This window comes from Scyliorhinus canicula, chromosome 13, assembly GCF_902713615.1.
Source record: "Scyliorhinus canicula chromosome 13, sScyCan1.1, whole genome shotgun sequence".
NCBI lineage: Eukaryota > Metazoa > Chordata > Chondrichthyes > Carcharhiniformes > Scyliorhinidae > Scyliorhinus > Scyliorhinus canicula.
In genome coordinates, this window is record NC_052158.1 from 71911640 (window position 1) to 71936067 (window position 24428).

At 45.8% G+C, this 24428-nt stretch overlaps 1 protein-coding gene and 1 non-coding gene across 7 annotated transcripts in view; one reads left to right on the top strand and one right to left on the bottom strand.

The window, feature by feature from the left end:
* arhgef4 (Rho guanine nucleotide exchange factor (GEF) 4) overlaps positions 1-24428 on the top strand; it is a 494960-nt gene that overhangs the window by 447312 nt on the left and 23220 nt on the right. For 4 of the 6 annotated variants that reach the window (XM_038817107.1, XM_038817108.1, XM_038817109.1 and 1 more), the window contains 5 exons: positions 8091-8270; positions 10045-10239; positions 12691-12870; positions 19043-19275; positions 21761-21890. In XM_038817107.1, coding sequence (XP_038673035.1) covers positions 8091-8270; positions 10045-10239; positions 12691-12870; positions 19043-19275; positions 21761-21890 — 918 coding nt within the window. Of the gene's footprint in view, positions 1-7849; positions 7871-8090; positions 8271-10044; positions 10240-12690; positions 12871-19042; positions 19276-21760; positions 21891-24428 lie in introns of those variants that run through there. The other 2 variants (XM_038817111.1, XM_038817106.1) reach the window with 2 other exon arrangements.
* Positions 5327-5416, bottom strand: trnap-cgg. Its single transcript is given in 2 exon segments — positions 5327-5362; positions 5381-5416. It is a non-coding gene; the product is annotated as a tRNA-Pro (tRNA).

Sequence of the window (24428 nt, forward strand, 5' to 3'; positions counted from 1 at the left end):
TGTTGTGACGTCAGCGCGCATGCGCGGGTTGGAGCCGGCCAACCTGCGCATGCTGACGTTATTAGGCGCGCCGATCGCGTCATTCTCAGCGCGACGACCCCGCGGCCGAGATTTACGGAGCGCCGCACCTAGCCCCGATTTCACGACGGCCCTCCCGATTTTTCCCGGGAGCGGAGAATTCCGCCCAGTTTGGTATTGGCATTGCAACATTTTTACACTTACTTTGCTCACAATTCATCAGAGATAATTACAGATCATAATCCATGGACGTTTTTAGAGAAGTTTAAAGATTAAAATGCAAGACTGTTTTGATGGAATTAATTAATACAAATATTTATTTAAATCATACATGTATCAGGAAGAGAAAAATGTGATTTCAGATGATTTATCACGACTTTGAGACATAACAAGAATGGAAAGTTCAAAGTTGGGAAAGAAAGATTGAAATGGACTATAGTGATGTTTAAATTTGCATGCACAAATATGATGATATATGTATCATATAGTGTAATTTTTTTAAATAAATTTAGATCACGCAATTATTTTTTCCAATTAAGGGGCAATTTAGTGTGGCCAATCCACCTACTCTGCACATTTTTGGGTTGTGGGGGCAGGCACGGGGAGAATGTACAAATTCCACACGGACAGTGACCCAGAGCCAGGATCGAACCTGGGATCTCAGTGCCGTGAGGCAGCTGTGCTAACCACTAGGCCACCGTGCGGCCCTTATCATATAGTGTAATAAGTGTTGTTTATGTTGAAAATGCTTTGGAAAATGAAACCATCTGCTCATATTGCTGGATCAATTTGTTAGGGAGAGTGTGATGAATGTGGAAATTGATATGTATTTTTTTACCTGCTGCAGTAATGTTTTTAAAAACCTGGGTTGAGGTATATTTAGTCATATTATTAAAGACCCTAGGTTAAGTTATCCAGACTGATTATCTTCTAAAGCTGTAATTAAGAAGACATAAAAGGCAAGTTCATGACTGATTCCAATCATTTGCTTGTTTATATATAGCGGATTAATGGAACATTGTTATGATTGCTGGATATTCTTGGAGAGTAGATCATTTGAGGGGTTGCATTTAGTCCTACCTAAGTAGGTCATATGACATCTTAGTGTGATACAGATGATGTAATTAATGGGAGGGTCCAGGTCTGTCTGCAGTTTTGCAGTTTGCCATAGGATTTGAGTCTGACAAGACAGAAGGATTTTAAGTTGAACAGAGGTTTTGCAAAATACTGCTAGGTTGAGCAAATGTGTGCTGGTTCTGTTCTTGAAAGGAACTCTCTCTGATGTCTCTAAACAACCGAACAAGTAGTTTGTTTGTTAACTTTATTTAAAGTAGCATTTGAACTGTATTAGGTTGCTGAATGGGAGTTAGTAGCAGGTCTAACTAGTAAAGTTAAGTTTCCCCTTGTCTTTAAGAACTGTTTAGCTCAGTGTTTTTCAAACTTTTTTTCAGGGGACCCATTTTTACCGATCGGCCAACTTTCGGGACCCAACCTGGCCGACCTTTGCGACCCACGCCAGCTGACCTTTGCAACCGACGGCGGCTGACCTTTGCAGCCCACGCCGGCCAACCTGTGCGACTCACCATTTTCTCTTACTTTCTTTGTTGCTGTCAAAAATGGAGGAAATGGTTTTGGGTCCCTTTGCCCCCCCGAACCTGAAAATAAAGGCTGCGACTATATTAAAAAAAATGGCCGCACTGTGCATGTGTGCCCGATCGCGCAACGACAATCGGGTATGCATGCGCAGTGCGGCCAAATTTTTTTTATCTGTTCCTGGCCATTTTGAGAGCTGCTCGTAGCCAGCATTATTAAAAGCCAGCTGCTGCGGCTGTTGCATGCGGATTTGCGCAATCAGGAGCGCCATGATGGACGGCTCCGTGACCCCCTGACACCCGCCCGCGACCCACCCGCGGGTCGCACCCCTGAGTTTGACAATGCCTGGTTTAGCTGATAATTGAAAAGCTATTTTCATTGATGTTAATTTGGTTACTTTTGTGTTTAAATTAAAATATGTTTGAACATAAAAAATACCTATTGGTCAGAGTCATCACTCCTGAAGTGAAGTATCCTTTCCTCAGATTTACAAATTTAAAAAAATTGTTTGGGGTTTTTGGCTGTGATCCTAACAAATGTTGGGGTCTGATCCGGTATCCTAACATTTCGAAAAGAGTTGCTTGCTAATTCACTGAGCATTTAACTTTTTAGACGTCGTGATCATAAAAGAGCCAATAGAACAGTATTTTTAAAGCTTATCAAAGGAATGTTAGCTTTATTACGATTAAACCAATGTAAGTAAAATAATAAAATATGCACCAACGTTCACACACAAAAATACAGATTATAAAGTGTGGAAGGATAGGTTGACCAAATTAAAATCTGGGGTGGCATTCGCTCAGTCCGGGGAGGGTCTGGAGAATCCCCGCGACAGGCGCGAATCTCACTACGCCGCCCCGACGCCAGCACTGCGGAAAATCGGCGACATGGGTGCCGGCGTGGTTGGCGCGGCGCCGGTCGGTGGCTGCTCTACGCAGACAGCCCGCCGATTTTCAGCCCGGGGTGGTCCGAGCGGCTGTCGTAAAAACGGCGAGTCCCGCCGGCGCCGTCCACACCTGCTCTCAGTCGGCGGGAACTCGGCATAGAAGGGTCAGGGAGGGGGTGGCCTGTGTGGTGTAGGGGGAGGGGGGGGGGATCCGATGTGGCCTGACCCACGATCGGGGCCCACCGATCGACAGGCCGGCCTCTCTGGCTGTGGGCTCCTTTCTTCCGCGCCGGCCCCTGTAGTCCTGCATCATGTTGCGTCAGGGCCGGCAAGTTGAAAGAAGCCACTGTCCATGTGCGCGCTGGTGCCGGTGCCATTGCGCATGCGCAGATCCCACGGTGCCCAGTGTCATCCTGACCCCCTGTAGGGGCCAGAATTGCTGATCCTGAGGCTGTGTTGACGCCGTGTTAATTTCTTTTAAGAAATTACTGTCTGCTGCAAAGCATCCCTGGATGTTCACCATCTCCAAACAGGGCTTAAGGCTTATCAGGCTTGTTGGATGGAAAAAGGAACGAGGGGAGAACCAGTTGTGGGCAGCACACTAGTGCAAGTGGCTAGCACAGTAGCTTCACAGCACCAGTGTCCCATGTTCGATTCCCTGCTGGGTCACTGTCTGTGCGGAGTCGGCACGTTCTCCCACAGTCCAAAGACGTGTAGATTAGATGAATTGGCCATGATAAATTGCCCTTAGTGACCAAAAAGGTTAGGATGGGGTTATTGGGTTATGGGGATAGGTTGGAAGTGAGGGCTTAAGTGGGTCGGTGCAGACTCGATGGGCCGAATGGCCTCCTTTTGTACTGTATGTTCTATGTTCAATGGTATCTTCTCCTTCAGCTGCTTGTTCTCAGTTCTGCTGAGAAAACATACTTAAATCATACAAAAGGTTGGCTTGTCATGTGTCCTTCTTTCTCCAACTGCCAGAAGGCTTTAAAAAAAATGTACTTCAAAGGTTTATTGTTTAATTTCTGGCCAACCTAGTAAGGGTCCCATTGTCAAGGTGATTAGTCACAATGACCCATTTCCAACTGTTGAATAACTCGGGTAATCATCATAGATACTTTCGTAATGAGATAGGAAATGTCTTTCACACTCCTCTGAAGTTGGATTTTTGATGGATTTTGCATACAGGCTGATTCCACTCCAATAACTGGAATGCGGAATATATTGTAGTGCAAATTGGAGTTAGTCATCTTGGGTTAGGAGTTCAATTTACTTTGCTCTCAAATTTTTTTTGTAAGTTCAGATTTGGGCCGGAGTTCTCCCCTACCCGGCGGGGCGGGGGGTCCCGGCGTAGCGGAGTGGCGCCAACCATTCCGGCGTCGGGCCTCCCCAAAGGTGCGGAGCGGTTGGCACAATGCCGACTGCCGCCAGAACCGGCACCAGCGGCCTGTGACGTCCGGCGCCAGGGCTGGCTGAAAGGCCTTCGCCGGTTCGCGCATGCGCCGGTGGTGACGTCAGCGGCAGCTGCTAGCTGACGTCACCACCGGCACATGTGTGCTGGGGGATTCTCTTCCGCTTCCGCCATGGTGGAGGCCATGGTGGCGGTGGAAGGGAAAGAGTGCCCCCACGGTACTGTCCCACCCGCCAATCGGTGGGCCCCGATCACGGGCCTGGCCACTGTGGGGGCACCCCCCCGGGGTCCGAATGCCCCGCGCCCCCCCAGGACACCTGGGGCCCGCTCGCGCCGCCGATCCCGCCGCCACCAGAAGGGGTTCAAACCTCGGCAGCAGGAGAGGCCTCCCAGCGGCGGGACTTCGGCCCATCGCGGGCCGGAGAATCGCCACAGGGGGCTCGCCGCTCAGTGGGGCACATTTCCCGCCCCCGCCAATTCCCGGGTGGCGGAGAATTTCTGCCACGGCAGTGGCGGGATTTTCGGCGGCCCTGGGCGATTCTCCGACCCTGCTGAGGGGCGGAGGATTTCACCCCAGATTTCCAGTCGGTGGATTAAAAATCATTATTTGGCATAAAGCATGTGTTCATGATTCATGATTATGCACTGTCAGTTTATTTGTCACTGAACCCTGGAAAATTTGGTTGATATATTCCCAATTTTGTTAGGATCTCTGATTCCAGCTATTTGAAATTTTTAAAACTGTGAATAAAGATAAATGTACCACAGGAATTATAACACCGACCAATCACTAATTTGTGTGTGAAAACAAGCTTTAATTTAAATACAAAATCAAGCAATAAAGTAATAGTTTTACAGTTAACAGTTAAAGCAGTTCTTAATTAAAAGGAAAAACTGAAACTTATTCCCTTTACCTGTAACTATACTATATGTATTCCAATGAAGTAAACCAACATCATTCAAAAGCCACTTATAAATAAAATTAATAATCAGGTTTACTTGCTTTTCTTTGTGCCGTGACCTTGGAGAGAATCTTTCAGGTGTCAGCTCAAGACAATTCTGTTCAACATAAAATCCTATGCAAACTGAAACTATAGGCAGACCTGGCTCCCCCCTTAATTACATCATCTCTACCCTAAGCAGAATGCATTCTACTGTCTCCTCCCACAAGATAGCCCATGACCTGGTCCGCCAGGACCAGAACACAATCCCTCATAAATGAAAATGAAATGAAATGAAAATCGCTTATTGTCACGAGTAGGCTTCAATGAAGTTACTGTGAAAAGCCCCTAGTCGCCACATTCCGGCGCCTGTCCGGGGAGGCTGGTACGGGAATCGAACCGTGCTGCTGGCCTGCTTGAAAAGCCAGCGATTTAGCCTGGTGAGCTAAACCAGCCCCTATAGAAAATCTCATCGAAGGGCTCGTCCGGGATTTGAACCCGGGACCTCTCGCAAATTCCGAGACTCAAAAACCCGAAGCGAGAATCATACCCCTAGACCAACAAGCCACTACAAATTATCTACAACCAAGGGGTCCTCCAAAACACAAGACAATATTTCCTTAGCCTACTATCTGTAAATAAGTAAATGGTTAAACTCAATAATTACCTCAGTTTTACAATCTCCTTAATCACAGCTTTATCAGACATACTGGCTGTATGCATCTTAAAGTCATTTTTTAATAACATTACTGCAACAAATATAAAGGGCGCGATTCTCCGCAAATGCGGAGAGTCGTAAAGGCTGCCGTGTAACCGGCCGTGTTTCACGGCAGCCTCCGCGCTCCCTCCCGGGACCCAATTCACCCCCCTGGTCGGGGCTAGCATCGCGGCCCCGTGAAGAACGGCATCGCAGACTTAGCGAACGTTCGCTAAGCCCGGCCGCCAAGACTCACAGCGGCTGACGCGCACGATGACGTCAGCCGCGCATGCGTGGATTGGACGGGTCCAACCCGCGCATCAGCGGTCCGTCATGCCCCTCAGCCGCCCCGCGGACTGATCCTGCGGGGCGGCGGAGGGACAACGAGTGCGCGGGTATCGGACCGATCGCGGGCCCATGCCACCCATGCCATGGTTGTGCAGAACGGCACTTTGCGGCCGTTTTCACGAATGGTGAGAGCAGGTATGTTTAAATTCGTGAAAATGGCTGGAAAGGGCTGGGAACTCGGCCCATCGGATAGGGGAGAATCGCTGTTCGCCGTAAAAAAACGGCGAGCAGCGATTCGTGTTGTGGGACGGCCGTTGGGGGGGGGGGGAGAATAGCGGGAGGTCAGGAAAAATGTCGGGAAGGCCCTCCCGCTATTCTTCGACCCGTCGTGGGGGGCGGAGAATCGCGCCCAAAATCAATTTCTTAGAATCTATTCTGAATAATGATGGAAAGGTTTTTAGTAAGTTGCGATCAAAAATTGTAACTGAGATTTTATTTCCAAAGTTCAGGGGCGGGATTCTCCAAGCCTCCATGCCGAAATCGTGCCCAGAATGGTGGCGGAGAATTGGCATCAAACCTGAGATCGGGTCCGACACCACTCCAATTCTCTGGTCCCCGGAGAATCACCGCCAATTGGGCACGCATGGTCGACGCGGCGCCAGTTGGGGGCCATTGAAAGAGGCCCTCGCGGTGATTCTCCAAGTGCAGCTGGCCGAGTTCCCACTGGCGTGGTTCTCTCATGGTTCCACCCTGGCGGGCACACGGCGTGGTGGGGGGCAGAGACCTCCAGGACAGTCAGGCTATCGATCGGGGGCCACTGATCCACGGGCGCGCGCGTTCTGGAGGGGGCCTATCTTCTTGGTGCCGGTCCATGGTGTGGGTCGAGTATGTCGCGCAGGGTGGCCGACAGATGCTGCCTCCATGCGCATGCACGGACCCCCGACCGGAAGTGCAGGGCCCCGTATTGGCAGCCGGAGCTGCGAGGAGCACTCCGGGGCCCTCCTAGTCCCCTCCAGGTTGGAGAATCACTCTGGACTTTCTCCAGATATGTCCAATGGTTCGCGTGCAGTTTTCCGCGGGCGGGGGGACATAGCCCCATTATTGGAGAATCCCAGCCACATTTCTCAATACCTTGACAGACAGTTATTGTAACACTGCATGTTATTTGAGAACCCACATTCATGAGCTGCTGTATTTCCTGCTATGCCAGGTACCCAACTCTAAGGTGCATTAACAAAGTAAGAAGCACGCAACGTTTATATTAACCATTAGGTGGAGGATATTGTGTTGTGACATGTTGGTTGAAAGTCATTGGGAAAACTTGCTGTTGGATCAACCTTTCTATTCCAGGCGGTTCATTCTCCAATCACAATGATCCTTCAGTATTGCAGAGAAATAAAAACAACGGAACCCTGGTGGTAGTTTGATGCTACTGCTGTCAACAGACAGAAAATCAGCTCAGGACAGAGCATTATTACCAGTCCGTGTTTTAATTCAAAATATATATTTTCTACCTGATTGATATAATTCCCTCATTTTTCATTTGTCATGTTTATTCGTACATTGAAATGAAAAAAGAAAATCGCTTGTTGTCACAAGTAGGCTTCAAATGAAGTTACTGTGAAAAGCCCCGAGTCGCCATATTCCGGCGCATATTCAGGGAGGCAATTGAACGTACGGGAATTGAACCGTGCTGCTGGCCTGCCTTGGTCTGCTTTAAAAGCCAGCTATTTAGCCCAGTGTGCTAAACCAGCCCCTGGTGAAGTGTTCTGTTTTGGGATATTTTAAAGAATAATTGGTGTTATGTAACAGTTCTTTTACAATTATACAGTGCCGTTTTTCTCCCATGGTTACCTAGCATTAAGAACCTACGCGCATTTCCCGTCATTGCCTGTTCATGCTTAGTTACCTAGCAGCATCTATTTCACTCTTTTTAACTGCCAGCCTCACAGAAAGCTTATTGCACTTACATCTGGTGAACAATCCAGTTAAAAGTGATATCTGATCCAGGGTGCTAACGGTGCTGCTCCGCGGAGGTAGGGGCCATCTTGTGGCATTTTCCTTGAATGGGGGGAACACGGCACTTGACTTAAATAAACCCCGTCACAGACTCGCTCAATATTAATCAGATCTGAAAATTTTGATTTGGCTGGCAAAGAGCCGATGTGAAGTTTTTTTAAAAAGTCATTTCAAGATAGAAGCTGAAAATTTGTATTGGACGTGCGATCCAAATAAGATTTTTCTGATTCCTTGCAGCTCATCAGCGATGGCAGCGTGGTGTATGCAGAGGCCCTCTGGGACCATGTCACTATGGATGACCAGGAACTGGGCTTCAAAGCTGGTGATGTCATTGAAGTAGTGGATGCTACCAATAAAGAGTGGTGGTGGGGGAGAATCGCGGACAGTGAAGGCTGGTTTCCTGCAAGCTTCGTGCGGGTAAGGACAATTCCACATAGGAAGGCAGATTGACCGGTAGGGGTAAGGAGAGGCCGGGGATGGCAGGGTTGGTATTGGTACTCAAACTATTGAATTGAGCAGTTCTGATGGCATCACTGCGAATGAAGCTCAAGCAGCCTATGTAAATAGGTGTGCAGTGCTGGATCTCGTCTTCGATTGCATTCTTTGCTGTTAACTATATTGAATCATCCAACACTTAATTCAATTTTCTTAACAATATGATTAGAACATTGCAAATTAAACTGGACTAAGTAAACCCCTAAGGTATACTATACTGCACAACAGCTGCTAGTGCGAAAAGATGTTTAGAAAGTTAAAATCGTTGAGAAAATATAGGTGTTCTTTTTGAGCAGGCAGTGTAGACACAAAATATAAAGGGGTGCATTCATTGATGCTGCACTCTTAGCATGGAGTGTGATTCAGTATTATTGCTCTTTTCAAATCGATTGGAATTCTCTGTTGAGTTCAGTGAATTTACCCTTAAATGCCAATCCTTCAAAAGTTGCCAAATATACAATGGGTTTCAGTCTTATTCACTATCTGCAATGGTCAGAAAATGGCAGGAGTACATTGATATTGCTGTTTTCAATGCTTTAAACATGCTGGCTACAGCGAGCAGACATTTTGTGTGGCACTCTACCCAATATGAGATCATGAACTTAAGTGTTGCTCAGTGGTCATTACAATCTATGCCGGTTGAGTCAAAGTATTATTTTTTTGTTTGAAGAAAAATCTAATCCCCCAGTAATCTGAACTAAGCAGTTCCAGTCAAATGATACCGGGTGTTGGATTTTAGCCATGATTTCAATTTCAATTTAGCAACCTCGAATTAAGATTCGAACTGTATTTGCCCTAGCGATGCCTCAGGAACAGGGCATCATGATGCCACATGGGGGCAGCACGGTGGCACAGTGGGTTAGCCCTGCAGCCTTAAGGCGCTGAGATCCCAGGTTCAATCCCGGCTCTGGGTCACTGTCCGTGTGGAGTTTGCACATTCTTCCCGTGTTTGCGTGGGTTTCGCCCCCACAACCCAAAGATGTGCAGGCGAGTTGGATTGGCCACGCTAAATTGCCCCTTCATTGGAAAAAATGAATTGGGTACTCTAATTTTTAAAAAAATGATGCCACATGGAAACTGTCTAGCATGAATCACAAGAAAAATACAGGTGACTGAAAGGTCCTGAGTACAAAGACATGAACGCTTTCGAGTCATTAAATTGAAAAAAACAATTTCATAGTGGTTTACTAAAGATGACTGGCACAGTTATTCTCTCTTCAGGTTGTGACTGATCGATGGTCATCATACAAGAAATTGAACCAGAACTTGGATTCATAGAGCAATGTTAAATGTAGAAAAAAGGTGCTTTGCTGAGGCAGATGTTTACAAAAAGGAGGCAGTGCCCAAAAAAAAACATTAGGAAGGATGGTCAAAGTGGTGGGTTTTACAAGGGAATCTTGCAAGTGGAGAAGCCAGTATTAACGTTTAAAGAGGGGATTTCAGAGAGTAATCTGGTTGGTTGAAAGATTATCCACAACGGTGGGGTGAAGGGAAAATGAGTGGTGTACAAGATACAAGAGGAACTCAGGATTGGGAGCTGAAGGGAGTTTTAGAGATGATGAACTTCACTAAAAGGGACACCATTCAGGCACAACCCTTCATTGGCCAGTACATCTCTGATCTTGCTATGAACACAGTCCTAGTTGGAAAGACTGTAAGTTCGGTATAAAACTGCCTTTTCCTTTTGCTCCTAAAGTTGTGGGTCAACCAGGATGAACCCATGGAAGAATATCCAGTCAAGGTCAAAGACGGAAAACCCGATGATGCCAACAGTGCCAACCGCCGCCTGGCCACCGGCCAATCAAAGAAAGACCAGATGAGGACCAATGTCATCAGTGAGATTATGAGCACAGAGAATGATTATATCAAACATTTAAAGGATATCTGTGAGGTAAGAGCTAGGATAGCGCATTACAAATGTACAATTCATTTGCAGGCTTCGAAGAGAATGATGGGCGGGATTCTCCCCCCCCCCTCGGCCGGGTAGGAGAATCGCCGGGGCGACTCGGGCCACGCTGCCCCGACCCCCGCACGGGATTCTCCCACCCCCCCAAAACCAGCGCCGCATGAATCGTGCCACGCCACCCAGACCCCCGCACGCGATTCTCCCACCCCCAAAACCAGCGCCGCACGAATCGTGCCACGCCACCCAGACCACCGCACGCGATTCTCCCACAACCCCCCGAAACCAGCACCACACGAACGATGAGCGGCGATCCTCCGGCCTGGATGGGCCGAGCGTAAAGGGCCTAGTCCCGCCAGCGCCATCCACACCTGGTCGCTGCCGGCGGGTACTTGTCGCAAAGGCTTGGGGGTCGGCCTGTGGAGGAGGGGAGGGGGGCTCCGTTCCCGGGGGGGGGGCCTCCGATGGGGTCTGGCCCGTGCTCGGGGCTCACCGATCGGCGAGCCGGCCTCTCCCCCTCCAGGTCTATTTCCTTGCGCGATCGAGCCCTGAACCCTGGCGCCATGTTGGTGAGGGGCCGGAGCGCTCCGCGATGTTACCGCGCATGCGTCGGTTGGCACCGGCGCCATGTTGGTGAGGGGCCGGAGCGCTCCACGATGTTACCGCGCATGCGTCGGTTGGCACTGGCGCCACTGCGCATGTCATCGTTGACGTCGGCGCAACTGCGCATGCGCGGATGCGCATGTAGGGGCCAGAATTAGATGTGGGAGCGGCCAGTTTACGCCGTCGTAAAACACGACGGCGCTTGCGACGGCGTGGACACTCTGCCTCCATTTCAGAGAATCCCGCCCGATATCTGCTCAAGTGTCAGTCATTTTACATTCCCCATTGCAAAGCATTAATATACGACATATAGCTTTGTAGATTTTCAGGTTCCACTTTCTTCACAGAGGGTGACATAATTTCAGCCTCAACCTGCAATAAGTCTGAAGTCCTGTTCCGAGAGTTAGCACTCTGGGAAATGCACGTCGCAATTTCAGTGAGCAAATACTGATTGTCTGTAGTTGGTCACCGACCTGTGAAAAACCTGACATGCATGAGATTAATACCAATATTGCATAAAAGAGGAGCAAAGCTTTTCTTCTCGCACGGCATCATTCATCTGGATGAGCATCTATGGTAAATGTGGTGAAGTGTAAGTTAAGAAAAAACTGCTTAGAAGCAGTGTTGCTTCAGTATTAATTATTTGACAATTTTGTTTTCATAACCTGGATGTTATAGATACCCTCTCAAGAAGCTGGATGTTTTAGCTTTGAAGATATATCTGACCTTGATGTTTAAGACCCCCCCTATGTTTGTGCATGTTTGTCATCTTGAGTTAACCTACAAAACAATCTTTATTTCCTCAGATGAGTGAGGTGAGGTGAGGAGAAATTTCTTCACTTAAAGGTTTGTGAATCTTTGGAATTCTCTACCACAGAGGGCTGTGGCAGCTCCATCGTTGAATACATTTGAGGCTAGGATAGATAGATCTTTAGTCTCTTAGGGAATTAAAGGATATGGGGAGGAGGCGTGAAAATGGAGTTGATACCCAAGATCAGCCATGACCAGATTGATTGACAGAGCAGGCTCAATGGGCCATATAGACTCTTCCGGCTCCCTATTTCTTGTGTTCCTTTTCCTGTTGTCTTTTCCCTCCTTTAAGTTGTCCTGTCATCTCTGATATCTCACCCAATTGGCCATTGCTCATTTTGACAGCTGGGAATTATTGGCTATTTAACTATAGGGGATTACAGTCAAGCCCTCTCTTGCCCTAGTCCTGAGAGTGGGAATTTAGCTGATTAGTTCCTCCAATGCCAGGGCCAATCTAGTACTGCCTTGGTTTGAGATTTTCCAATACAACACTGGAGAAGAATCGAATCTGGAATCTTCCTGGTCACCTCACTGGTCAAACTCACTGAGATATTTTTGGGGTGCGCTGACTGCCTAACTTTGAAATAATTCTTCTGCCTACTTTTAAGTCCCCTATCATCATGCAATATTCCTCACCAATAATGTAGATGGTCACCCGTGATCTTGAGTTCCTGTTAATGTGGAAGGTTTGCCCAGGCTGTCTGCCCTCTGATTTTCTTGCGGAGGCATACTATGCTGACAGGTAGAGCTGATAACTTTATTACATGGAAAATTCCCAGGATAAACCTGCATCCAACTATTCTGTGGAACAACCTGTTGTAGCACCAGTGCAAGAGCTTTAACAGTACAATATTAACTGGAATGCACTAGAAATTTAAGGAGGCCATGAATTTGGAGCTGAGCACTCTATTATGGCTCGAACAAATATGAGAGAGTTATCCATCATGCTGTAAGTACACAACTCATTCTGCCACATCTCACACTCTACCACTTTATTAAACCTTGGCGTTTTTTTCTGTTCCACAGGGTTATGTTAAGCAGTGCCGGAAAAGGACAGATATGTTCACCGAGGAGCAGTTACGCATCATCTTTGGGAACATTGAAGATATTTACAAATTCCATAAGAAATTCCTGAAAGGTCTGGAGAAGCAGTTCAACAAAGATCAGCCCCACCTGAGTGAGATCGGTTCCTGCTTTCTTGAATATGTGAGCAATTCTTCTGATCGCAGATAACATTTCTGATTTGTTTTTGTAAATTTGATTCAGTAATAGCCATTTCACCATAAGCATTAGAATCAGAGGCACTGAGGTATTACAAGAATGCAAGAAAGATCTTGCACTTCAATTACACAGTGTCTTTCACAGCCTTAGGACATGGCAGACAAATGTCACCGTCAAGTTGAAGTTCTTTTGAATTGTGCAACAACAACTACCATTAAGTAGCACCTTTTAATATAGTAAAATGTCTCGAGGTGCTTCACAGGAGTGATTATCGAAGTTTGATGCTGAGTCACATATATTAGAACAGGTAGCCAAACATTTGGCCAAGAAGTGGGGCAGCACGGTAGCATGGTGGTTAGCATAAATGCTTCACAGCTCCAGGGTCCCAGGTTCGATTCCCGGCTGGGTCAGGTCACTGTCTGTGTGGAGTCTGCACGTCCTCCCCGTGTGTGCGTGGGTTTCCTCCGGGTGCTCCGGTTTCCTCCCACAGTCCAAAGATGTACGGGTTAGGTGGATTGGCCATGCTAAATTGCCCGTAGTGTCCTAATAGTAAGGTTAAGGGGGGGAGTTGTTGGGTTACAGGTATAGGGTGGATACGTGGGTTTGAGTAGGGTGATCATTGCTCGGCACAACATCGAGGGCCGAAGGGCCTGTTCTGTGCTGTACTGTTCTATATTCTATATATAAGATTTTTTGGGTGGAGGAGCGAGGGAGGTAGAGAACTTTAGGTTAGGGGCGAGGGAGCAGGAAACGGAAGGTGTTGTTAAGTGGAGAAAATTAGGGGTGCACAACAGGTCATATTGGAGGCATGCTGGCCTCACGTTGACAGAGAGTATATAAGAGGCCAGCCAAGAAAGTGTCACAATAGTCGAGTCTAGTGGTAAAAGGACAAGGATAATTGAGATTTTCAGAAGCAGCTGAGTTGAAGCAGAGATGGATTCGGCAATGCTACTGAAGTAAAAATCTACAGTCTTGGTAATGGAGAGGATATGGGGTAGGATTTTCTGCTTAAAGCCAAATAGGATACCAAAGAGACTCATTCAGCCTGAAACAGAAGCTAAGGGGAGTGATAGTAGTGGCTGCGGAACAGGTATTTTGACATCCTTACAACTATTTTAATGAAGGATAGGCGGGAGCCAGTTTGCATCAGCAACAGCAATAAAATGTACAGCCAGATCATGGCCTGAATCCTCTGAGCAGAGGCAATGCTGGGTGTGAAGTTTCACCTGATCCAGTGCTGCTGTGCATTTCTTCCAGGATAGTACACCCCAAGCTGTCAAAGAAATGCACAGCGCAGCACGTCCTATGGCCTTTGGAAAGGAGTAGCGGCGGAGGAAAATATGACATCCCCTTACCTCCCCCCTCCCCTTTTTAGCTCTATTCTGCCTTTGAACTTGGGTTAGTGAATGGATGAGTGAATTAATGAGTAAATGGCTGAGTGGTAGCCGGATCAGATTGGGGTAATCGGGTCAGAGTGTAGTCAGATGATTGGGGTAGGGAGGGTAGTCAGTTCAGGAGGTGGTCGGGACAGTCAGAGGTGTAGTTGGGTCAGGGAGGGAGGAATAGTCAGGTCAGGTTGGAGGGGTAGTCTGGGGGGCAGGCCTGGTGGCTAGGGAATTGTCAGCAGAGGGTAGTCATGTTGGGGGAGGGGTATATGGGTGGTCCAGGGATGGCTGGGTTGGGACAGGGCATAGTTTGGTGGTCAGGGAGTCAGATAGTCGGGGGGTAGTCAAGTAGTTGAGGGTTAGCCAGGTTGAATTTGAGGATAGTCAGGTCGAAGGGGTTGGATTGACTGTGTAGTTAGCTGTTCTGGACGGTGTTTGGATGGTCAGAGGTAGTCAGTTTGAGGGTGTGTGATTGGCTTGCGGGGTAGCCGGGTTTGGAGGTGTGGTAACGGCCTCAATCACTCATAAAGGATGGCGTAAACATTTTGCGGGTTAATTTATTTATACCAATGTTAGGAAACCCCAACATACTTGCCGAAATTGGGAGTTTGGGAATTACTATTCCCAGAAGGCCTCGGGACTTCTGTGCATGCCAGGGAAGGGCCACATATTCTCAATTGGCATCTTTCACATTTTCATGTCAGGAACAGCCCAACGTACATGTTCAAAAGGAAAAAAGAAGAAAAGAATTGGAACAGTGTGAAACCCAAGATCAGGTGACCTGAAGCATAGTGCTGTTCGAGAGAAGATGTCCCGGGGCAGGACACATTGAGGAGGTTAGGGATACGGTCTCAATCCAAGAAGAAGGTCCTAAGCCAAGCAGGGATGAAGTCAGGGTTCAGAGATAGATTCCATGGAGTCAAGATGAACAACAGGAACAGATATAAATGTTCCAAGTTTAAGAAAGGGCTTCAGAGAACAGACTGAAAGCAAGGTGAGTTTAAGAGAAGCCCTGAAGAACTAAGAGCACTGCTGCAAGTCATAAGGGCAAAGGTACCCTTTTGGTGGGGGGGGGGGGGGGGGGGGGTGTTGGGTGGGGCTGGTTTCTGTTTGGCATGACAAAAGATCTTAAAGTGTGCTTGGAAGGTGAAATGTCAGTGTACTCAGAGAGATCCCAAGAAAAGGGATCTCGGAAGGCAAGATTAAAATACTTCTGGGAGATCCTTCTGGAAGCTGTCTGAGTGGGAGTGTCGTTTGAAATGGATTCCACAGAAAGACCTTCAAGGGGTGATTGGAAACACTTGTGAGAAAGACAGAGCTGCATTGAGACTGGTTGGCTCAGATTGTAAAAAGCATGTGGGTGAGTTGTTCAGAAATCCATAGAATCTGCTTTGGTCGCATCTGTCAGTCACTTTGGTGTGGTATGTCTGACCAATTTGCCAGTTAATTCATATACCGCATATTTACTCTGAATGTTCAAGTAGAAGTCAGATATGGTAAATTGCTTTATCCTTCCAAATTTGTATGTTTGCAAAGATATTATAGTCGGGGTGGAGGAACAGTGAATATTTGAATTATTTTCTTGTGCTTGTATTGAGATCCTGACAGCCTTTGTAATCTGGTGTAATATAGTTCATTTTTCTTGTTAAATAAAAGTTACATTTTTTGTGTTAAAAGTTAATCAGAAACTCCTGTGAGTTTGTTTAGTAACTTACCACCACAGTTTATTAAAGATAATAGCCAGGATCTATCAAGCCAGATTTCACTTTGGAATCTGATTTGTCCAGTGGTAACATCAGCTGGGACTGTAACACTGGGAACCGAAGAACAGCTATAACAAGGTTAAAGACATCAGAGGCAGAGCTGAGTGGGCTGCGTTCCACTCATAAACAAAGTGAAACTGAGACTATATCACATCATATACTTCCCTTCGAGTGATGGTCTGCTGCTATCCCTTAAAGACATATTACATTAACAGCCATCCCAGTATATTTGCAGGATCCCCCAAATCCAATATTATCAAAATCTTCACCCATGTGAGAGCATTATTTTACACCTCCCACTCCTGAGGTCATTGATGGATTCATCAGTGTTTTCCCTCTCTTGCTATTCTTTGTGCCAAGTAGTATTTAAAACAAAAAAAACGGATTCCTTGTTAACTATTTAAACTTAAGGAGAGAAAACAAGGAAATTAAATCGAGTTATTTTCATGAAAAAAGTAAAATCAAAAAGAAGTCTAACCTCTGCGGACAATATCATGACATAGAATATCTGGTAGTTCATAAGTAACAGTAGCAAACAGTTTGAGAGTCGTCCTCAAGATTTGAACGTTGTCAGCCTCGTTTTACCGCCGGTGGGATTTTACGGTCCCCACCAAAGTCAACGGACACTTGAATAGTTCGCCACATTTTACGACCCCACTCCCACCACGATGGGGCTGTAAAGTTCTGCCCCATGGTTGTTACATGTTTTGTCATGATGTCTCCTATTTGCAGAGCAGTGCTATAATGAATATTATGTAAGTAAATAATAAATAAGAGCAGGAGTAAGCTATTAGGCACTTTGAGTCTACTCTGCCAGTCAATAAGATCGTGGCTGATCATTTATCTCAGCCCCAATCTCCATATTCCTCAGTGTGAAGAATTCTACTGATCTCTGACTCGAATATAATCAATGACTGAACATTCATAACTTGCTGCAATAGTGATTGCCAAAGATTCACAACCATTTTAAATGAATAAATTTCTCCTCTTCTTTTTCCTAAATGGCTGGCCCCTTACTCTGAAACCCCGACCATTTGTTTGAGGTTCCCCAGCCAGGGGACACATGCTTCCAGCAGCTACCCTGTCAAATACCTTCAGAATTTTAAATGTTTCATTGAGTGAACCTCTTTTCTAAACTCTAGGCAACGTAGGAGCATTCTATTAAAGTGTTCTTTATAGGACAATCCCCTCACCCCACCCCCACTCGATCCCAGGAATCAATCTAATGAATATTGCACCGTCTTACTGGGGTAGGAAACTAAAACTGTACACAGATGCAAAAAACATTCCAACAGGAAGGGGAATAAGGGTCTAGCCCTTATTCCCTTCAGGATATTAGTGTTGTAAAGAAATGGTGCTTAAGAAATTGATGAGACTAAATGAGACTGCAAATCCCCTGGATGTGATGACCTGTGCGAGGGTTTTAAAGAGATAGTGGAAATAATTCCCTGGATTCAGCCCCTGACGATTGGAAGGTGGCAAACATCATCCCAATAAAGGAGGCAGAGAGAAAAGAGGAAGTTATAGTTCAATTAGCCTGACATCAGTTGTTGGGAAAGTGCAAGAATCTATTCTAAAGAACCTGACAATAGAGCACGTAGAAAATCATCATATTATTGGTCAGAGTCAACTAGTTTCATGGAAGGGAATTGGAATATTTTTTGAGGATGTAACTGCTTGGCTGGGTAAAGGGGAACCAGTGAATGTACTGTATTTGGATTTTCAAAAGAAAATTTGATATGGTGCCACACAAAAGATTATTATTCTGAAAAATATTTAAATGGAGGAGACTTGCATTGTGAAGAACTTTTAATTTCAGTTCTGTTCTTTGAAAGTGTGGAGGGGATTGACATTTGCACGGAGGCAGCGATAGGTTCAGAAGTTGCAGAACAGAAGAACTTAGAGATGCCTCCCTGTACTTTTCCACCTCTAGATGTGTTTCCCAGGATCAGGCAGCCACATAGAGCCACAATTCCCTTCCATGAAACTAGTTGACTCTGACCAATAATATGATGATTTTCTACGTGCTCTATTGTCAGGTTCTTTAGAATAGATTCTTGCACTTTCCCAACAACCTGCTGCAAGGAAATGGGCATCCAATTAGGTCAATTCAAATCCCTTTCAGGAGGTATTTTCAGGCACCAATGGCATGTTCCAGGCATCAGACTGTTTTCCCCTCACCCCACTGTATCTGGAGGGTGGCAGCAATGAGGTGGTGCCATCCTGGTGCCAGAGGGCCATAGGTGAGCCTCTTCTCACTGGCCCAATGATGGACTTACACTATGAAGAGGCCATGGAAGCAGTCACGGTCATGCCATTGCTGTGGAGAAGTTTCCCCTCCATACTGATGGCCCAAACAATTGGTGGCCATCTTTAATTTAAAATTTTTAGCTGGCAACCAAGTGGGCCTCTGATCATTGTGAACCTCTACCTTGCTAGTGCTTACTCCACTTGACAGGACTGCTGGTTATCCATTGCTCCAGTGTCTCTCATTGAGCCGCCCACCTTGGGAACCCCCCCTCCCAACCCCCATCCTCTGTAATTGGGCTATGAATGTGAAGGCAGCCAATTCAGAGCCTACCCCACATCAGGAATGGGCACTCCCTCCATATTTGGAGCATATCACCACGTGACGCCACCCCCCCCCCCCCCCCTCCCCACCCACCATCAACCCCCCCACTGGACAAATCTACCTGCCCGATCAATAAATATTTCGCACATGGAAACTTTTCCAATTAAGATCAGCAGGTAGCAAAATCCTCAACCAGAATTTCTACACCAATCTAGGGACACTGAAATCAGAAGTCAAACCTACCTCTGGGTCCAGCAGGCATTGCTTAAACCTGCTTGGTACAGCGTTTCAAATGAGAGAGCTCAATAACTGCAAGTTGAGCAGTGGACTGGGGTGATGGGCCAAGAGAATGGGACCCATCCACCTAGCTTAGGCAGTCGGTTTTCCCCAGTTCATCCATCGGCTGCTGACCTCTTCGTGCTATTCTTTCATTCCAGCAGACAGATTTCCAGATATATTCTGAATACTGCAACAACCACCCCAACGCTTACGCCGAGCTCTCCAAACTCCTGAAGGTCAACAAGTATGTGTACTTTTTCGAAGCATGCCGCCTGCTTCAGAAGATGATCGACATCTCCTTGGATGGTTTTCTGCTCACACCGGTCCAGAAGATCTGCAAATACCCACTCCAGCTGGCAGAGCTGCTCAAGTACACCAATCCCGAACACAGGTAAGAACAAGAGTGGTTGCACGGTGCAATAGATCTTCAAGGAACCAGCATCTAAGCACATGAGAACATTCATTGGGACAGCCAAATACAAGTAAATTTATCACGTTCCCTGCCTCAAACAAAGGCATTATCTCTTTTCCCCCTTACAACCTCAGCGTAGCAGCTCTGTCAGTGTGCTGTTCAGGCTGAACTGCTGCTGGCCTTCTGATTGAGTCGGCAGTGTGGAGAGCCAGCTACCATCCTTAACCGGTAGTGGACTCCGTGACGGCCTCTTAATTGTCTGCTGTGGTCCCATATCAACATTGGGTCCAGGCGTCAATACTTATTCCAGCCTTTACGTGTGTGTGCGTGGGTTTCCTCCGGGTGCTCCGGTTTCCTCCCACAGTCCAAAGATGTGCGGGTTAGGTGGATTCGCCATGCTAAAATTGCCCGTTGTGTCCTAAAAAGTAAGGTTAAGGGGGGGGTTGTTGGGTTACGGGTATAGGGTGGATACGTGGGTTTGAGTAGGGTGATCATGGCTCGGCACAACATCGAGGGCCGAAGGGCCTGTTCTGTGCTGTACTGTTCTATGTTCTATGTTTACCTAGTCTCTCGCCATCAAGAAGATATTTGTCCTTCTTGGATTCAATGTAGAAGAGCAAATTTTGGATATATGCAGAATCACTAAACACGACTGAATGCCAATCAAAAAGACTTTTGGAATGTTGATCGTAATCTCAAAATGATGTAATAATGTGGAAACTGTTGTAATGGTTGAGGGGGGATCAAATCGAGATGTTTAAATTACTAAAAGGATTTAATAAGGTGAATACAGAGAAACTGATTCCTCTGGTCAAGAATTCAGACGGGTGCGTAACTTTAAAATTGGATTAACGAATTAAGGAGTGAAATTAGATTGCATTTTTTCAACCAGTGTTAGTGCAAATTGGAACTCTGACTCCCAAAATGCAGTGGATACAAAGACAAAAGAAATCTTCAAAATTGATGTCAATAGATTGTTGTTAGGAAAGGGTGTCAAGGTGTCTGGAGTAATGATAGATGAATCAACTTCAGTTACAGATCAGCCATTATTTAATTGAACGGTATAACTGGTTAGAGGGGCTGATTGGCCCACTCTTGTTCCTTGTAATTATTTGGCACTTCTAGTTCCTTGATGCAAATTGGACTAAAGAAGCCACATATGAACACTAAATGCTAGCTGCTGATCTAGACTTCTTTATTCAAATATATGCCAGGTAATAATATTGTGCTCACACACCAGAATTAATTATAGGCTGGGAGCGGTGGGTACAAATCAAACAAAAGTTTGTTGAGTCTTTTTTTCTGTGCCCACAACCAACTCATGCAATTCCCAAACTAACTGTAGTTGATAATGGGGTGAAAAAATGTTCAATTCCTCAACATGGACGTCTTCATTCTGACAAGTAAACAAATTGAACAGTATTTCCTGGAAATAGCTAAGTGGGATCATCATGGAAAGAGACTTGGTCAAGAAGGCAAAAACTTAATTCCTCAGCCTAAAGTCTGAAAATGGTTACAGATCATGCTTATGTGAAATGAATGTCTCCTTAGCCCCGAAGACCGAAGGTTGCTTTCCTCTTTTGAGACAGAGCTGACTGGTGGTCATTTAACCTGAGGGTCACCACACCTCTGGCGAGGGGCACGATTGAGAAGGCAGGACCTTCATGAATAACATCAGCCGGTATATAATGCTTAAGTAGTTGGCAAAGTTTTACAACACTAGGTTAAAGTCCAACAGGTTTGTTTCGAATCACTAGCTTTCGGAGCACAGCTCCTTCCTCAGGTGAATGGAGGTGGGTTCCAGAAACATACATATATAGACAAAGTCAAAGATGCAAGATGATACTTTCAATGCGAGTCTTTGCAGCTAATTAAGTCTTTACAGGTCCAGATAGAGCAACTGGAGAGATTGATAATCACAGGTTAAAGAGGTGTGAATTGTCTCAAGCCAGGACAGTTGGTAGTATTTCACAAGCCCACGCCAGATTTGGGCCGGGGGGGGGGGGGGGGGGGGGGGGGGAGGTGAATGTAATGCTACATGAATCCAAGATCCCGGTTGAGGTCGTACTCATATGTGTGGAACTTAGCTGTAAGTTTTTGCTCAGCGATTCTACGTTGTCGCGAGTCCTGAAGGCTGCCTTGGAGAACGTTTACCCGAAGTCCGGAAACATGTATATAGACCTTTCCTGAAGGCCACCTTCGGGTAAGCGTCCTCCAAGGCGGCCTTCAGGAACTTCGGGTAAGCATCCTCCAAGGAGGCCTTCAGGACGTGCGACAACGTAGAGTCGGCAAATCTTCCCTGAAGTGTATGATTTTCCATTTACAAACAAAGTGCATCTACGACATCTCCATTAAGTCACATTTCTTCAAGAAATTCATTCAGATTGCATAGACAGGTTTTTTTATTTTACTGTTCATCACCATTCTCACATGGAGTGTATCATAATTGACATATTTCACCCAGAGATTACAATGATGTCGAGGCTGCGTTGAATGCCATGAAGAATGTCGCCAAATTGATCAATGAGCGCAAGAGGCGGCTGGAAAACCTTGACAAAATTGCTCAGTGGCAAAGTTCGATCGAGAATTGGGAGGTAGGAGACTGAACAATGTGAACTGTCACCTTCCATCACAGGTTCTGCTGTATGGATTTAGCCATATTTTCTTTTCAATAAAATGTAGGGTGAGATTCTCTGGCTTCTCTATGGTGTGTCTCTTGGTGGCAGAAGGTGGCCCATGATTAGCCGGCGGTACGATCTTCTGGTCCCGCCGCTTTCAATGGGATTTCCCATTGAGCCCACACCACACCACCGAGAAACCGCTGTCAGCGGCACTGGAAGATCCCACCGACGTGAACAGCCGGAAGATCTCACCCATATTGTTTCTTTTGTGTATGTGCCCATTTGCTTTGGTCAATGCCATGGCTGTTTAGTAGCTATTTGCTCTATCCTAAGAGTGCTAACATTCTTGTTTGTCAACTGAAGCTTTAACCAATCTCTCCTCTCCCTTTATCCTTTTTTATCTTTTCTTGTCAAGTTGGTTTTACTTTTATATGATGATGTGGTTTATGCCTCAGTTATCCCCTGTGGCAAAGCAGCCCATGTTTCACTAGCCTCGCAGTGCTTGCAACTTGTGCCCTTGTTGTGTCAGTGATAACCTTGAGTTTATGTGTACGATTCCCCAATGCTATCCTCCCCACACTGGGGCAGAATAGCAGCAGAAAATGTACTAAATTTTGGTGGTGAGACCTCCTGCCACCTCAGCAACCTTGTCTCAATTTCCCTTCCTCAATCCGGTGGGGGAGTGGAGGTTGTGGGGTTCAGCAGGTGGGAGAGGAGAACAGAACCCAGTCCAGAACCCAGCCCCATAACTCTGCAGCGCACAGACTACGATTTACTAATGTGTGTAAGATTCTTACTGAGGCTCTGTTGACCTGCTGGGATCTTCTAGACCTGCAAATATTCAGCCACTTCCAATGCAGCAGTGACTATTGTTTGGCTGGGATAGTAATGTTCACTCACAACAGGTGGGAATCCTGACAGGGTAGATCCAGTGACCAGGGAAATGACTTAAGGGTAGTTAGAAGATTCTGAGGAAGTCTGCTACTCTGATGAAGGAGAAAATTTCCAAGGAAATCATTTCTCATTGTTGCGACAATTGCAAAACCTTTTAAAAATTTACTACCTCTGTGCCATTGATTTTATGAAAGGTTTCAAGTCTTTTTATCATAACTGTGAACTAAACATAAATACAGACTCCATTTGTCAGATATGGAATGAACATTCCCTTTTATAATGCTCTGCTTACAAGTAAGATCGGGCACTGCCTGGTTATGAATTTGACAGTTCATTTTTCCAGTGAGCAGACAGGCACTTCTCAACTGGATATCTGAAGCCTATTGTTGAGATAGGTACCCATTTTTTCTCCAATTATTCAACATGCCTTATGTTAAGAAAACATTGCTTATTCGAGGTTTTCAGTGAATTTCCAGCAGGAATTCCAACTGTGATCCACTTGGCATGTGGCCAGGCAAAAGGCAAAACCACCTACTTACCACTCTCCAAAAGTGGGACGTCCAATTTCTCGAAGTCAGCAATAGTATCATTTTCTGCCATCTGCCAACACATTCAGTAAAATTCCTCCCGGTTGGTTTGCTGGGACCACTCTCACTTGTAGGTTTAGATTAAATAATATAAAAAAGCTCATTTATCCAATTTGCCTGGCTTGTGGCAGAGGCCCATCTACAACAATAGGAAACCCAGGAAACGAGAAGCTTCTTAAAAGTTCTTGCTTGATGAAAGTGAGTGTAGATTGTATTTAGGTGAGTACTTGCCTTTCCTTCTAAACGTACATTCCAATAAACTCTGACAAGGTGATGAGCGTGCAACTCGGTAGTGTCATGTTGAGAAATTCTGTTTTGTTGCTGAAAATAACCAGCACTTGACATGATGCCATACTTAGTATCCTGTTTGGTATGATGCCCTCTTTTAAGTGGAGTCCTCATCAAATCTCTTTTTTTTAAACCATGAATCTGTTGTTTGAAGTGCAGAATGCTTGGAAATTACAGCGAAATAAAACACTTGTCAATTCCACGACTCATCGCAAACAGTTATGCCATTTAGCAACAGGCCCATGGTGCAACTAACACTACTAATGATAGTATAAATCTCCCCATGACCCGTGATAAACAATCTGGAGAATTTCTTCAAGCCTGTAATTTAGTTTCAGGGTGCAGAAAATCGATCACAAGAAAAAATAAATAATTGCTCTTATTTGTAAAGCTGATAAATTACACGCCTACCAACAGAGAAGTGACATTGATTGCAGACGAGTTGGCATATCTTTCTAGCATTTTAATATAGTGCAAGTGATCATCAGTTTTACATCACAGCTTATTGGGACAACATCAGTTAGGTGCCAATTCGTAAGAAAATTGCTTATTTTAACAGCAATTGGAAAATAGCAATTTGACAATTGTAATTTACTGTACAAAATAAAACATTAAGTTGGCTGGCACAATGAATACCAGAGGGAATTTACTGTAGAAACCACTACATTTGAAAAACAACCCTGTCCTCTTAATGTTTTAAGAAGTACAAACTTGGTTTGCATTCACAGCATGGATTCTGATA